A 12,277-nucleotide genomic window follows, 5' to 3' on the forward strand; every position below is an offset into this window, starting at 1 on the left:
TAGTAACATTACTTCTGTATGTAAGTAGTAAATAACTAGTTAATATAACAGTTTTATCAAATAACATTGGGTTATGCATTTTTGATTCATAATGTAATATCAAATAACATTGGATGAATAAGTGATTGTTGATCTTTTTGATCTGATCTCAATAGGATACAAGATGCTTAACATAAAAGAGGGCTTAGAATGTTGTCTTTTTCTGTAACTGTTGTAATGTTGTTGTATCTACTGTTATTCTATTTTACAAACTGTCTAAATATATGTAAATAAAATTATTAAGTTTGACAATACTATTTGTAAAAGGGAGCTTCAATATCAATATGACATTCATAAACTGGTACTTATTTAGAATCTAAGTACGAACTGTATGATTGGACTTTTTTTATAGAATCTACAACTACAAAAAGTGCCTTAAAGGCTGTCCAGACTTGCAAAACACCAAATGACATAGAATCTACAAGAACGAAAGTGTTTAAATGCATTACAAAACCATTAATCTCTAATTATATTTTGGTATATTGTTGTTACATAATGTTTTTCATATATTGAATACCGTTAAATGAAATATGTTACCAAAGCATGTCCCAAATGTCATTCACAGACTGGTATGACATTACTAATATGTCCCATCAAAGGTCATTCCATAAATTTTTGGACATAAGTATATTAACTGTTGAAGGATCAAATACTATTACACGAAGTATATTAACTGTTATTAGTTTTACATAACCTGCTAACATGTATTTCAATACAGTTGTTAATATTGTAATGGTTTTGAATAATGTAATCATTAAGTTTACGCATATATAAGGGCTTGCTATGTTGTGATCAAAGGATCAAAAACTACGAAAATGGCAGATCATCAACAAATCCAATTGCCTTCGGTGCCGTTGGTAAATGAAATGATACGCATACTTATTTTCAGTACATGGTTCGTCTGAGTATTCTTATAAGTCTCCATGTAATTGTTTGTTTTTTTTTAGGTTCGAAAAGAGGACGTTTCTGAAGTGCGACGCAGAAAGCTAATGATGCAAATGATGGCCGAGATGGAAATAGGGAAGAAACAGAAAACGCATCACAAATGAAGCTCATTAAAGACCACGTGGCCAGATTATTAGGTCAATTGTAATGTTTTTACTAAATGTATGAAGTAGTTTTAATCATTTATGAATAAAGTTACTTATTATAATTTATGTAAACGATACATAAAATGACTTCAACTAAAATCATAAAAACCATATATAAAACAAATTCTTAGAACATAAAACAAGATCAAGATACATAAAATAACTAGAATTACTAATAACTATAATTAATAACATATAACATTTATGAATCAATCATCAAGGCTGGTGCACGGCCCTCCAAAATCATCTTCATTGTCATTGTCTTGAGGGGGAAGTGCCTGTAGGGGAAAATATAAAATGGAAATTAAAAATGTATACATAAGTCCATGTATTTTTTTATTAATTGCAAAAATAAACAATTTACAAATACCATCAGTGTCCCGTCAATTCGAATGGGGTATGTTGTTGTACAAACTGATATGTTGCCGATGGTTGTCCTGGTTTTGTCCCACAAAACAATAGAACCTCCATTTAACCCGATGCTTGAATCAAGTTCCCATTCCAAGTGGTCACCCCCAAAATTTTTAAGGTTCCCCATTCCTTTAAGAGAAATCCTACACTCCATTAAAATAAACAAAATTGGGTTGTGAATTGCCATAAGCTTATCAAAGTTCTCTTCGAACGAGGGTCGAGTGACACCACGACAATTCCATATAATTATGGAAGACCCTAATGGGAATATGGTGGCCCCACCCTGGTAATCTGGTAGGAGTCCAATTTTTTGGAACCGTCGAAGTGGATCCTCTTTCAGGCTTGATCTCCTTAATATAAAAAATATGGAGGACAACGGGGCATCGGTGTAAAATATCTGTAAGCCATCAGTGAAGCAGCCCATAACAATATCCACATTTTGTAGCTTTAGTGAATACACGGGTCCTTCAAAAAGCAATTCTGGAGTTGGATCTATTATATCTTCGAGAAATAAAGGCACAATTTCAGATTCACATTCACTTCTGAATTGAAGGTAACAACGGGTTAACCGCCATATCACGTCTTGCAAATTCATTTTTCCAATGACATCAACATAGTTTGGAAGATGAACAGGTTTTGGCTCCCCACCATATTCACCAACCATAACCATGGACAACAACTTCTTGTCCCAAGCATTGGATGGCCGGACAAAAAGTTCCCTCACAACCTCATCTTTAACTTCTACCAAATCACCATCATCTTTGCGCATGAAATACTTGTAGGAATTGAAATCCAATTCCGGTATAGTGCCTGATGGAGGTTCCCAAAATTCAGAGTGTTGTGGTGTAGGAACAACAAAGTAACCAGCGGGGATTAAGTTGGTTAGGTTGGTTGCCATGGTTGGATGAGTGTTTTTAGAAATGGTTCAAAAGTGGTTATTTCTATATGTTCAAGTACGTATATATATTACATGGAAATGCTTTAATGTTTACATGGATGTGACATGCAAATACTGTTTACTAACGTAACACATGTTGTCATTCCAAATACAGATACAGTTATATTTAAAAATATTGGGAAACACATACTACACGTAAGAAAGGACGAATCTAGGGGTACACAAAGTTAAAAAGTAAAACCGCATAGGATAAGGATACTAGAGACACTTATTTATTGATATAAACTGTTATAAATTTTAATATTATGTTATATTTATTGGTATTATAAAATAATACACTAATAAAATAGGGACAATGGACATAAAATAGGGACAATGCACAATAAGGCACTTGAAGATGTAAGTACAGTTATATATGTACAGTTAGTGTTATTAGTTATATTTACGGAACTGTATTGTTATTAGTTAAATAAGTACAGTTATATATGTAACAATTCAGTTAGAGGAAAGAGTAATAGTGTTCAAAGTAATAATAAATAATAATAAGATTACGAAACAAAATACCTATCACTAAACTGTACTATTTAAAGTTATAATAATCCATTTAACTGTATTTATCAATATAATAACAGTAATGTAACTCATAGAACAGTAGTTGTTTGAATAAAAAAATGTATCCGTATGTTAATTAAATTTGTCAAATCATTTAAACAATAGGTAGGTAGAACGAAAATAAATATATGAATTAACTTGTCAAATCAAATGAATGTGTCACCGTAACTTTTTATATTACCAATCCCCGAGATAGTCACATACGCGTAGTTTGCGTTTTTGTAATTTCAATTAAATGTTGTAGTTGGAAAAGAGTAAATGCTATCTTACTTTACTTTGTATAATATGCAAAGTAGTACGGTGTCCCACTAGCATTTTGGTGGAATAGATCAAATGCAAACTAATTAAATATCATCCCTTACTTCTCAGTGTTGCATTTTCAACATTGTATTGCACTTTCAATTACGAAACGTCAAATATGTCATCTTCATCATCCTCTGAAGGCACAGACAAAAGCGGTGATAGTGTTGTGTTGGTTGGATTACCTCTTCTCACCATGTGTGATTTACTTGTCAAAGGTGGCGATGTTGATGATGTAGGGATCACATACAAAGTCCCTATTGACCAAACCTTCAACTCAATTTTTCTACACTACGCAAAAAGTGTCGGCGTCCTCCCAAGGGAGCTTCGGTTGTATAACAGGGGTTAGCTTATTACACCAACGGAGACACCGTACCAAAGAGATTTTTGCAAGGATGAAATTGTGCTAGCATATAATAACGTAAGCTCTTACTTGACCCTCAAGACACTCCTAATACGTACACTTACCACCTTTCTAATACTAATACTAATGTAATAGTGTTGTTTTGTTTCGCAGGAAGGTGTAGCCGTTGCGGTGAACCCAGTTGGTGTTACTACAAAGGAAAAGAAGGTTTTCCATATCTCCGACTTATTTGAACGTCGTAACACCTTCTAATTCAGAGCGAGGAACGAAACTCCGATGGAAACGGTGTACACACGTTGGGGAACAGATAATCGTGTGGATCCTCAACGAGTACGGCTATGGCTTAATGGTAAGGACTTGGATGACCGGTTGAACGTCGAATAAGCGGGAATTAAGGATGGGTCATACGTGTATGCACATATCGAGCCCGAGGGATTCGAAAGGCGACGATACCATCACTTCCTACGCCTAAACTAGTCGTGAGAACTACTCCATTTGAAGTTTTAATGAAGTTTAAAAGCAATATTTAAATTTATACATTATTTAAATTTAACTAATCAAATTAGGTAAAAAATCAAATACATATATATAATCAACTATTACAAATACAAATGAAAGTATTTTACATAAACAAAATTAAAGTATTTTTAAATATAAAATTAAGGTTTTTTAAATATAAAATTAAACTATTTTAAATATTTTTAAATGTAAAATGAAAGTATTTTTATATATAAAATTACTGTATTTTAAATTAAAGTATTGAATATAAAATTAAAGTATTTACTACTTATATATATATTAAAGTATTTTTAATTACAGTATTTTAAATATTGAATTAAAGTGGTAACAAAAGTCAAATATATATATATATAACAAGTCTTACATAAGTATCAAAATGTTCCTTCTGTATTCGATTAGTTAAGGTGTACTAATTTTATGTGACTTATGTGCTAATTTTATGGGATTGATTGTGACCTAATTTTATGACAATGTGTACTAATTTTATGTCAATAATTTTATGTTCATAGATTTTGATACATTTATTTGCCATTCGTAAATCGCAATGCAAATTTTTTTTACAATAAGTCTCCATTGGTAAGATTCAATTCATTACTTGTAAACTTCAATTCAATTCATCTGATATAGCAGGATAAAAGTATATTATAGTTGTATGCTATTAGCAAATTACAGTATATAATTATTTATAACAGCGGGCACAAAGTTTTATGCGGTAATTAATAAATTAATTGAAGTCACCAGCCATCACTTCAACTATAGACCCTAGTGATGTTTTGACCATCCACTCATCCAATAAATACAAATACATTCATTAAAACAGTCTTTCCATCTCCAAATATATCCCCTTTCTTTCAAAACCTCCAATAGAACATGTCAAGGATTACTAGGCGATGCGGATGTGGATTGCCAGCAGCAAAGAGGACGAGTTGGACTCATGATAACCCGGGAAGGAGATTTCTGGCGTGCAAGTTCTACAATTTCGAAACTGGCGCGAAGGGGTGCGATTTTTTTGAGTGGGTTGACGAGGAGGTGGTCGATTGGCAAAGGGATGTAACCAACGTCCTTCTCGATGAAAAACACAAGCTAACTACAAAAATAAGCATAATGAAGGGAAGATTGGAATGTATGGCTGCTGAAAATGACAGGCTGTCAAGGGAAAGTCGAAGATTTAATCAAAACCGAAACACCGCAACCAACGACTCAACATTACTCTTACTATGCATTTTCTTTTTTGTTCTTGTTAGTGTCAGTGTTATGAAGATCTTAAGTTAGTGTCATTAAGATGTATTAAAAAAGATCATGAGATGAGATGTATGAAAATGAAAAATATGAACTACATTACAAATTCTGGGAAAAAAAGAAAATTGAAGTTCTTTTGCGTGTCGAATGACCGATCATAACAACTAGTTTCTTCAATACAGTTATATTATAATAATTTCTGTTATATTCATCTTTAATTCGTTTTAAAATTACATTACATGATAATAAAATTAAATGATAAAATTACAAATTCTGGGAAAAAAGAAAAAAGAATTAAAATTACAAATCCTCATTATAATAAAATTAAATGATAAATAAATATGAACTACATTACAAATTCTGGGAAAAAAAGAAAAAAGAAAATTGAAGTTCTTTTGCGTGTCAATAAGAATGACTGATCATAACAACTAGTTTCTTCAATACAGTTATATTATAATACTATCTGTTATATAGATCTTTAATTCGTTTTTTTTTTAATTATTTTGTCCTCATTATAAGAATGACCGATCATAACAACTAGTTTCTTCAATACAGTTATATTATAATACTTTCAGTTATATAGATCTTTAATTTGTTTTTTTTAAAATTATTTTGTCCTCATTATAAGAATAACCGATCATAACAACTAGTTTCTTCAATACAGTTATATTATAATACTTTCTGTTATATAGATCTTTAATTTGTTTTTTTTTAAATTATTTTGTCATTATAAGAATGACCGATCATAACAACTAGTTTCTTCAATACAGTTATATTATAATACTTTCAGTTATATAGATCTTTAATCCGTTATATAATAACATTAAGAAAACTACAAACAAAAATTATTAACTACAAACATAATCAGGAACAAAACTACAACCGAAATAATAACTTTAAATTTCAAAGGAAGCATTAGGTGACAATTTGACATAAGCTGTATTACATATCAGAGGTTTATTATTGTAAACCTTGTTCGACAATTAAGTGACAATTTGACATAAGCTGTATTACATATCAGAGGTTTATTATTGTAAACCTTGTTCGACAATTAGGTGACAATTTGACATAAGTTATATTACATATCAGAGGTTTATTATTGTAAACCTTGTTCGACAATTAGGTGACAATTTGACATAAGCTGTATTACATATCAGAGGTTTATTATTGTAAACCTTGTTCGACAAACATACATAAGTTGAGTCTTTTCACGTAATAATATCTACATGCAACAGTTTGACTTTTTCAATATTAGCTTTAAAGTTTGACTTTTTCAATATTGATGATTTAAAGTTTGACTTTTTCAATATTGATGATTTAAAGTTTGACTTTTTCAATATTGATGATTTAAAGTTTGACTTTTTCAATATTGATGATGAAAAGTTTGACTTTTTCAATATTGATGATTTAAAGTTTGACTTCAATAATAAATAATAAAAAAAAGAGGTTATTTTTACAAACTCCTTTTGTTAGGCTCACATATAGGCTCCATGTGGGATCTTGTATTACATATGTATATAATTAGCAATAATAGATTACTCATTGAAACATAAAATATTCATACTTACTGGTAAATATATGTCCAAAATACTGTTATTTATATATAGAATATTGTTATTCATATTAATATACATATGTTTGTGTTATTATAATAATTATTATATAAATATAATTTTTATATAAATATAATTTTTTTAATTATTTATTTATATGCGTATTTTATTTTTTACATTTATTGTTAATTTTAGGGGCAACATTTAGGGACAAATACATTTTGAGTTAATGACTTGTTTTACATTACTTGGCCATACTGTCAAATGTTTTAAGGCACAAAATTAAGCTTGCTTGCATGCTTAGCCTAATACTTCCTAAACTAATACATAAACTAATACTTCACCAAATTATAGTGTCCCAAATACATAAACTAATACCCATTATAGTGCTGAACATAAGAAGCTGCACTAATGCTTGCACCAGTAAATTGCAACACATCCCGGGCAACCCACTCGGGACATGATTGAATTGACCTGGTAAAGTACCCAAGCTCACCATAAGCTGGACCATACCCAATCCCTCCAACCCACATCGTAGGGACAGTTCCATCCACCTGCACATGTCCAAAGGCAAACCATTCAAAACAAGAACAAAGTTTTCATTTTATATAATGTATGTTTATTTTTAAAAAATAATCACACAATAAGCACATACAGCCATAGAAGTTGCAGGAGCTTGCTGCTCTTTCACCTTCCTTGGCCTTCCTCTTTTTTTGTACCCTTGTTCCCTTTAGGCTGACCACAGTTCCCCTACAATCAAGTTTAGCAAAAATGAAACACAAAGTTTTATAATAATGGCAGATTTTTAATAAGGTTTGGCAAAAATGAAACACAAAGTAAGTTTTATAATAATGACAGATTTTTAATAAGGTTTGGCAAAAATTATACACAAAGTTTTATAATAATGACAGATTTAAAATAAGGTTTAGCAAAAATTAAACTCAAAGTTTTACCACATTGTTTGCCTTAGTACGAGCCGACGATGCTTTTTTGGCACATTTCTCTGCAAATGAAAGGAAACGCTTAGCCCTGGGTCTATGTGGTGTTTTCCGTGATATAGGATCACCAACAGACAAGGGCTTTTGCACCGATCCATCACCAGAAAGGTTCTCATTCACAGAACTTCCGGAATAAAACCCACCCTCATTAGGCACCAGCTCCATTGGAGATGGAGTGTTATGTACTAGGTCCATTGATATTTCATCAAGCCCCAATGCAAAGCTCTCGTTCACAACAGAATCATGAAGCAGCATCACAGAATCCGAATCCTTATCAACATAAACCTTATTCACCGACGGAGATGATTCCATACCAGTATTATCACATTCAACATCCTTTTGGATAGTATCAGTGCCACTTTCCTTGAGGATAGTATCACTGCCACTATCCTTGAGGATAGCATCGTCCAATGCTTTGTCAAGCTTGCTTATTGCATCAAATGCAATTTTAACATACTCTGGACGGCTGGCTGCCTTGAGACACACATTCTCAAACTGCACCATTAATCTATCATACCTCTTCACTTCATCGGTTTTGGAAGGATCATGGTATGCAACCTTGACCCGTGTGTGGCGTCTATGGACGTCCTTACACCACCGCCTCAATATATATTTTGAAGGAACTTCTTTTACCCCATTATCATCAAACACCTTAAACTGATGCCTACACATGATTCCATGACATTCAAAAAGCTTGCACTCACATAATGCATCATTGGTTTCGGAGTTGAAAGTTACAGAGTACACTCTCTTCCTATCCATAGGAATCTCCTTTTTCAACTCCTTATCAAAGAACCAGACCCGATCTTGTACCAAATGCTCCATAACACTGTCAGACACCTCCCTTTTCCCAACAACGCTCAAATACATAAGCCTTGTGCATTGTTCCTGTATCTCAACGAACTTTGCATCCGTATAGACTTTCTGGAAGGCTTTCTCATATGAAAAACCAGTGATAGCATGCCTCGTTCTCATTGCGCTGTTTGCATCAGCTTCTTTCTCGGCGTTCGACCTGTTTTCCATGGCATCACAGTACCTTTCCACAAACTGGTACAAACGAGTATCCCTCTTCACGTACTTGTCAAAAAAACTATTAATGCTCTCTGAACGCTGCGTGGTCTTCATCCCTGCCCAAAACAGGTGTTTCATGTACGCTGGAATCCACATATGCCTCTCCTCATACAGACCTACATAATATCAGTTTAAGCAAAAGCACTGATATCAGTTTAAGCAAAACAGCACTGATATCAGTTTAAGCAAAAGATAAGTTAATCAGAAGCATAGAGGACTTGACTCATGTCATATGGAACTGCAATGTTGACTCTAATATAATCAAACACATAAGTAAGTTAATCAGAAGCATAAGTTAATCAAAGGGGTCTATGGTCTATGAAGCAAAACAATGCATAACAAATCAAAAATACGTACATTTCTTCAAAGTTACAGTTCAAACTGCCCTTGCCCCATTTATTAATACTCGATGAAAACACAAAAATGTTGAACAAATAACAAATAATTCAATTCTCATTTCCTTAAGGATTCATCTAATAAAATGAAAGATATACAAATAATCAATTGCACTCTCAATCAGATAAAGGTATTTAATTTCAAAATGAACAAATACATCAAAGACATGGAGGAGGGAAAATAAAAAAAATAAAAAAAAAATTAACCTGAGAGCCACTCATCATTTCCAAGTCCATAGGACTCCATTGCTAATGTCCAATTAAGCTCAAACTCATCTTCATTTAAACTGTCATAGATAACATTTAGTAAATCATCATGAAATTCCTGGTAGTTACCATAGCTTCCAAGCTTGGTACCAAACTTATTCACAATATGCCACAAACACCACCTATGCCTGGCATTGGGCATCACTTTACTAAGAGCTTTCCTCATGGCGGGACATTGATCTGTCAAGAACCCCCCAGGTTCCTTTCCACCCATGCAATCAAGCCAATTTCTAAACAACCACTCAAAAGTTTCTGTGTTCTCATGGGAAACTAGAGCACAGCCCAAAAGAATGGTCTGTCCATGGTGATTTACACCAACAAAATTTGCAAAAGGTAGCTCGTGTTCGTTTGTAACATATGTCGAGTCAAAACAGACTACATCCCCAAACTCTTCATAAGCTACCCTACTACGAGCATCCACCCACATCACATCCGTTAGGCGCCCCTCATCTAATCTGTACTTGTGAAAAAACTTCTGATTATCAGAACTCATCTTGTCAAAATAGGCAAGCATGGCATTAGCATCACCCCTCATCATCTGCAACTTCTTCTCACGAGCCAGTACATTCCTCAAGTCCCTCTCCGTAAGGGCCATGTTCTCTACCCCCCCTCGCTCCTTTGCTAAACTACGATGGACTTGTGTAACCTGAGTACCAGCACTACAATCATTGAACAACCTCCTCCTAACCGCATTTGTAATTTCTTCCTGCCGGTACATAGAAATATATCGAGACTTTCTGGGAGTTGGATTGTGATTCACATGTTTTGTGATTGCCTTCCTCACTTCCCAACAACCATCGGGTTTACAAACACACCTCATTTCCACAGGACATCCACACTTCTTAGTCTTCCTCCTATTTAGATCCAAAGATAAGCCACCACCATATACCCTTTTCCCGTTTACTCTTCTACGCAAGTCTGCCTTACCAGCGCATTCACAACGCCAAATGTAGCTCCTCCTCTTACTCTTGTCTGTTATTCCATTCTCTATCTTGAAATTCCCAGCAGCTCGGTATACTCCAAATCCCCTTTGTTTGCCATATTTCCTATAAAACTTATCGGCATCCTCCCAACTACTAAACACCATACCAACTTGAGGATGGTCAAGCAAATCTTCATAAGCCCCTTCATCACCCTCAACTACACACCGAAGTGGTGTTGTTGCTGCATTACCATCATTATCCTCAAACACACCCCCATACTCTAAAACATCAACCACTGGGGTGTCCATCACCACACCAACCTGTAGAAATCATATATTACAGTTTATCACAACTAAATCAATCACCTAAAAAACCAGAACAATCATGCATTTGAAGTAAATTTAAAGTTAACTATCAAACTTTGTAACAGATTTTTATAGCTAACAAAAATCATTTCTATCACCGTGCATATAAAATTTCCAGCACTAAACATAACCCCTAAAGCTTCAATTTTGCTAAACTCACAGCTATAAACTTTCTAAAGCTTAAATTTTGCAAAAATGACAGATGTAAAGATTCAAACAATTATACCAATTCGCTCCGCTAAACAGTACATAAAATGAAACAAAGCAACAAAGCAACAATTCATTACCTCCTCAGCAACTTCCAGATCCAAATCAAACACATCGATTTCATGGTCAGCAACCTCCTCGCAACTTCCACCTAAACCTTCAGTCAATTCCATTTACAATTCTTCCTCTAAAACTACAAAAAAAAGCACATTTTCAAATTACAATACTTACTTCAGTCAACCCTAAATTACAAAAATTAACAATTTTCCAAAAATGAATTGAACAAACCTTACTCAGGCCACACTGCAGATTTTACCGACAAAACCGTCAAAAATTCACCAGGATAGGATGAGATGAGAGCGGCGCGCCACGTTTCTCTCTCTAACGCCGGTGCCGGAGTTCAATTTTGCGGGAAAAATATTATAATTGGAGGTGATATGTCTATTTTATATAGTATTTTACCCCCGTCCCTTGGTCATAATTAGTAGTGTTTTTGGCCCTTTAGGACCACTTTTATTACTAATATGTGTTTTCTAGTGTTTTCGTAGTTCTGGTTAAGTTTTGCAGGGAATTGCACCTTTGGAGCATTTTTCCCGGGATTTTTATGAAGCGACTACGAGCATTGGAGGAACACGACCATTCTTGGAGCCCAAGGCCGGCTAGAGCCATCGAGCCGGTGATTAAGGGCTCGGTTATTTGGATCACGAGGCAATTGGACCATGTATTCGAGACCCAAGAGGAAATATGGATTGGGCCGAGAAATCTAGCCCAATCGAAGTCCAAACCATGAAGATGAAGCCGGGCCCGATCGGGCAAGCATACGCCCGATCGGGCGAGCTGCGCGCATGCCAGCTATCAAGGAAAGGCGCGCCCGATCGGGTGAGCGTAGGCTCGATCGGGCGCGACACTTTAGGCTGGGCATAGAGAAAAAAGGCGGGCCCGATCGGGCGCCCCCTTCGCCCGATCGGGCGCGTGTTTTTCTAGAACCTGATTAAGTTTAGTTAATTCTTGTTTTAAGAGAAGTA

General features: G+C 34.3%; 1 protein-coding gene across 1 annotated transcript; it reads right to left on the reverse strand.

Moving 5' to 3' along the window:
- Nucleotides 1-7,397: 7,397 nt before the first annotated feature.
- On the reverse strand, nt 7,398-11,425 carry LOC145557523 (protein FAR1-RELATED SEQUENCE 6-like). Its single transcript, XM_081618697.1, has 5 exons — nt 11,333-11,425; nt 11,144-11,218; nt 9,698-11,000; nt 7,980-9,211; nt 7,398-7,580 (listed from the first exon to the last, which is right to left on the reverse strand). The coding sequence occupies exons 1-5, from the start codon at nt 11,423-11,425 to the stop codon at nt 7,398-7,400; spliced, it is 2,886 nt and encodes a 961-aa protein (XP_081474823.1).
- Between the last annotated feature and the right edge of the window lie 852 nt (nt 11,426-12,277).

The sequence above is a fragment of the Chenopodium album genome, chromosome 9 (assembly GCF_948465745.1).
Source record: "Chenopodium album chromosome 9, dcCheAlbu1.1, whole genome shotgun sequence".
Taxonomy (NCBI): Eukaryota; Viridiplantae; Streptophyta; class Magnoliopsida; order Caryophyllales; family Amaranthaceae; genus Chenopodium; species Chenopodium album.

Bases quoted from the DNA above. Each gene is read 5' to 3' on its own strand.
- LOC145557523 (XM_081618697.1), bottom strand. From the start codon at position 11,425: ATGGAATTGACTGAAGGTTTAGGTGGAAGTTGCGAGGAGGTTGCTGAC. The intron at 11,219-11,332 runs GTAATGAATTGT...TTTAAGCTTTAG, and splicing joins ATCTGGAAGTTGCTGAGGAG to AAAGTTTATAGCTGTGAGTT. The intron at 7,581-7,979 runs GTAAAACTTTGA...GGACATGTGCAG, and splicing joins GTACTAAGGCAAACAATGTG to GTGGATGGAACTGTCCCTAC.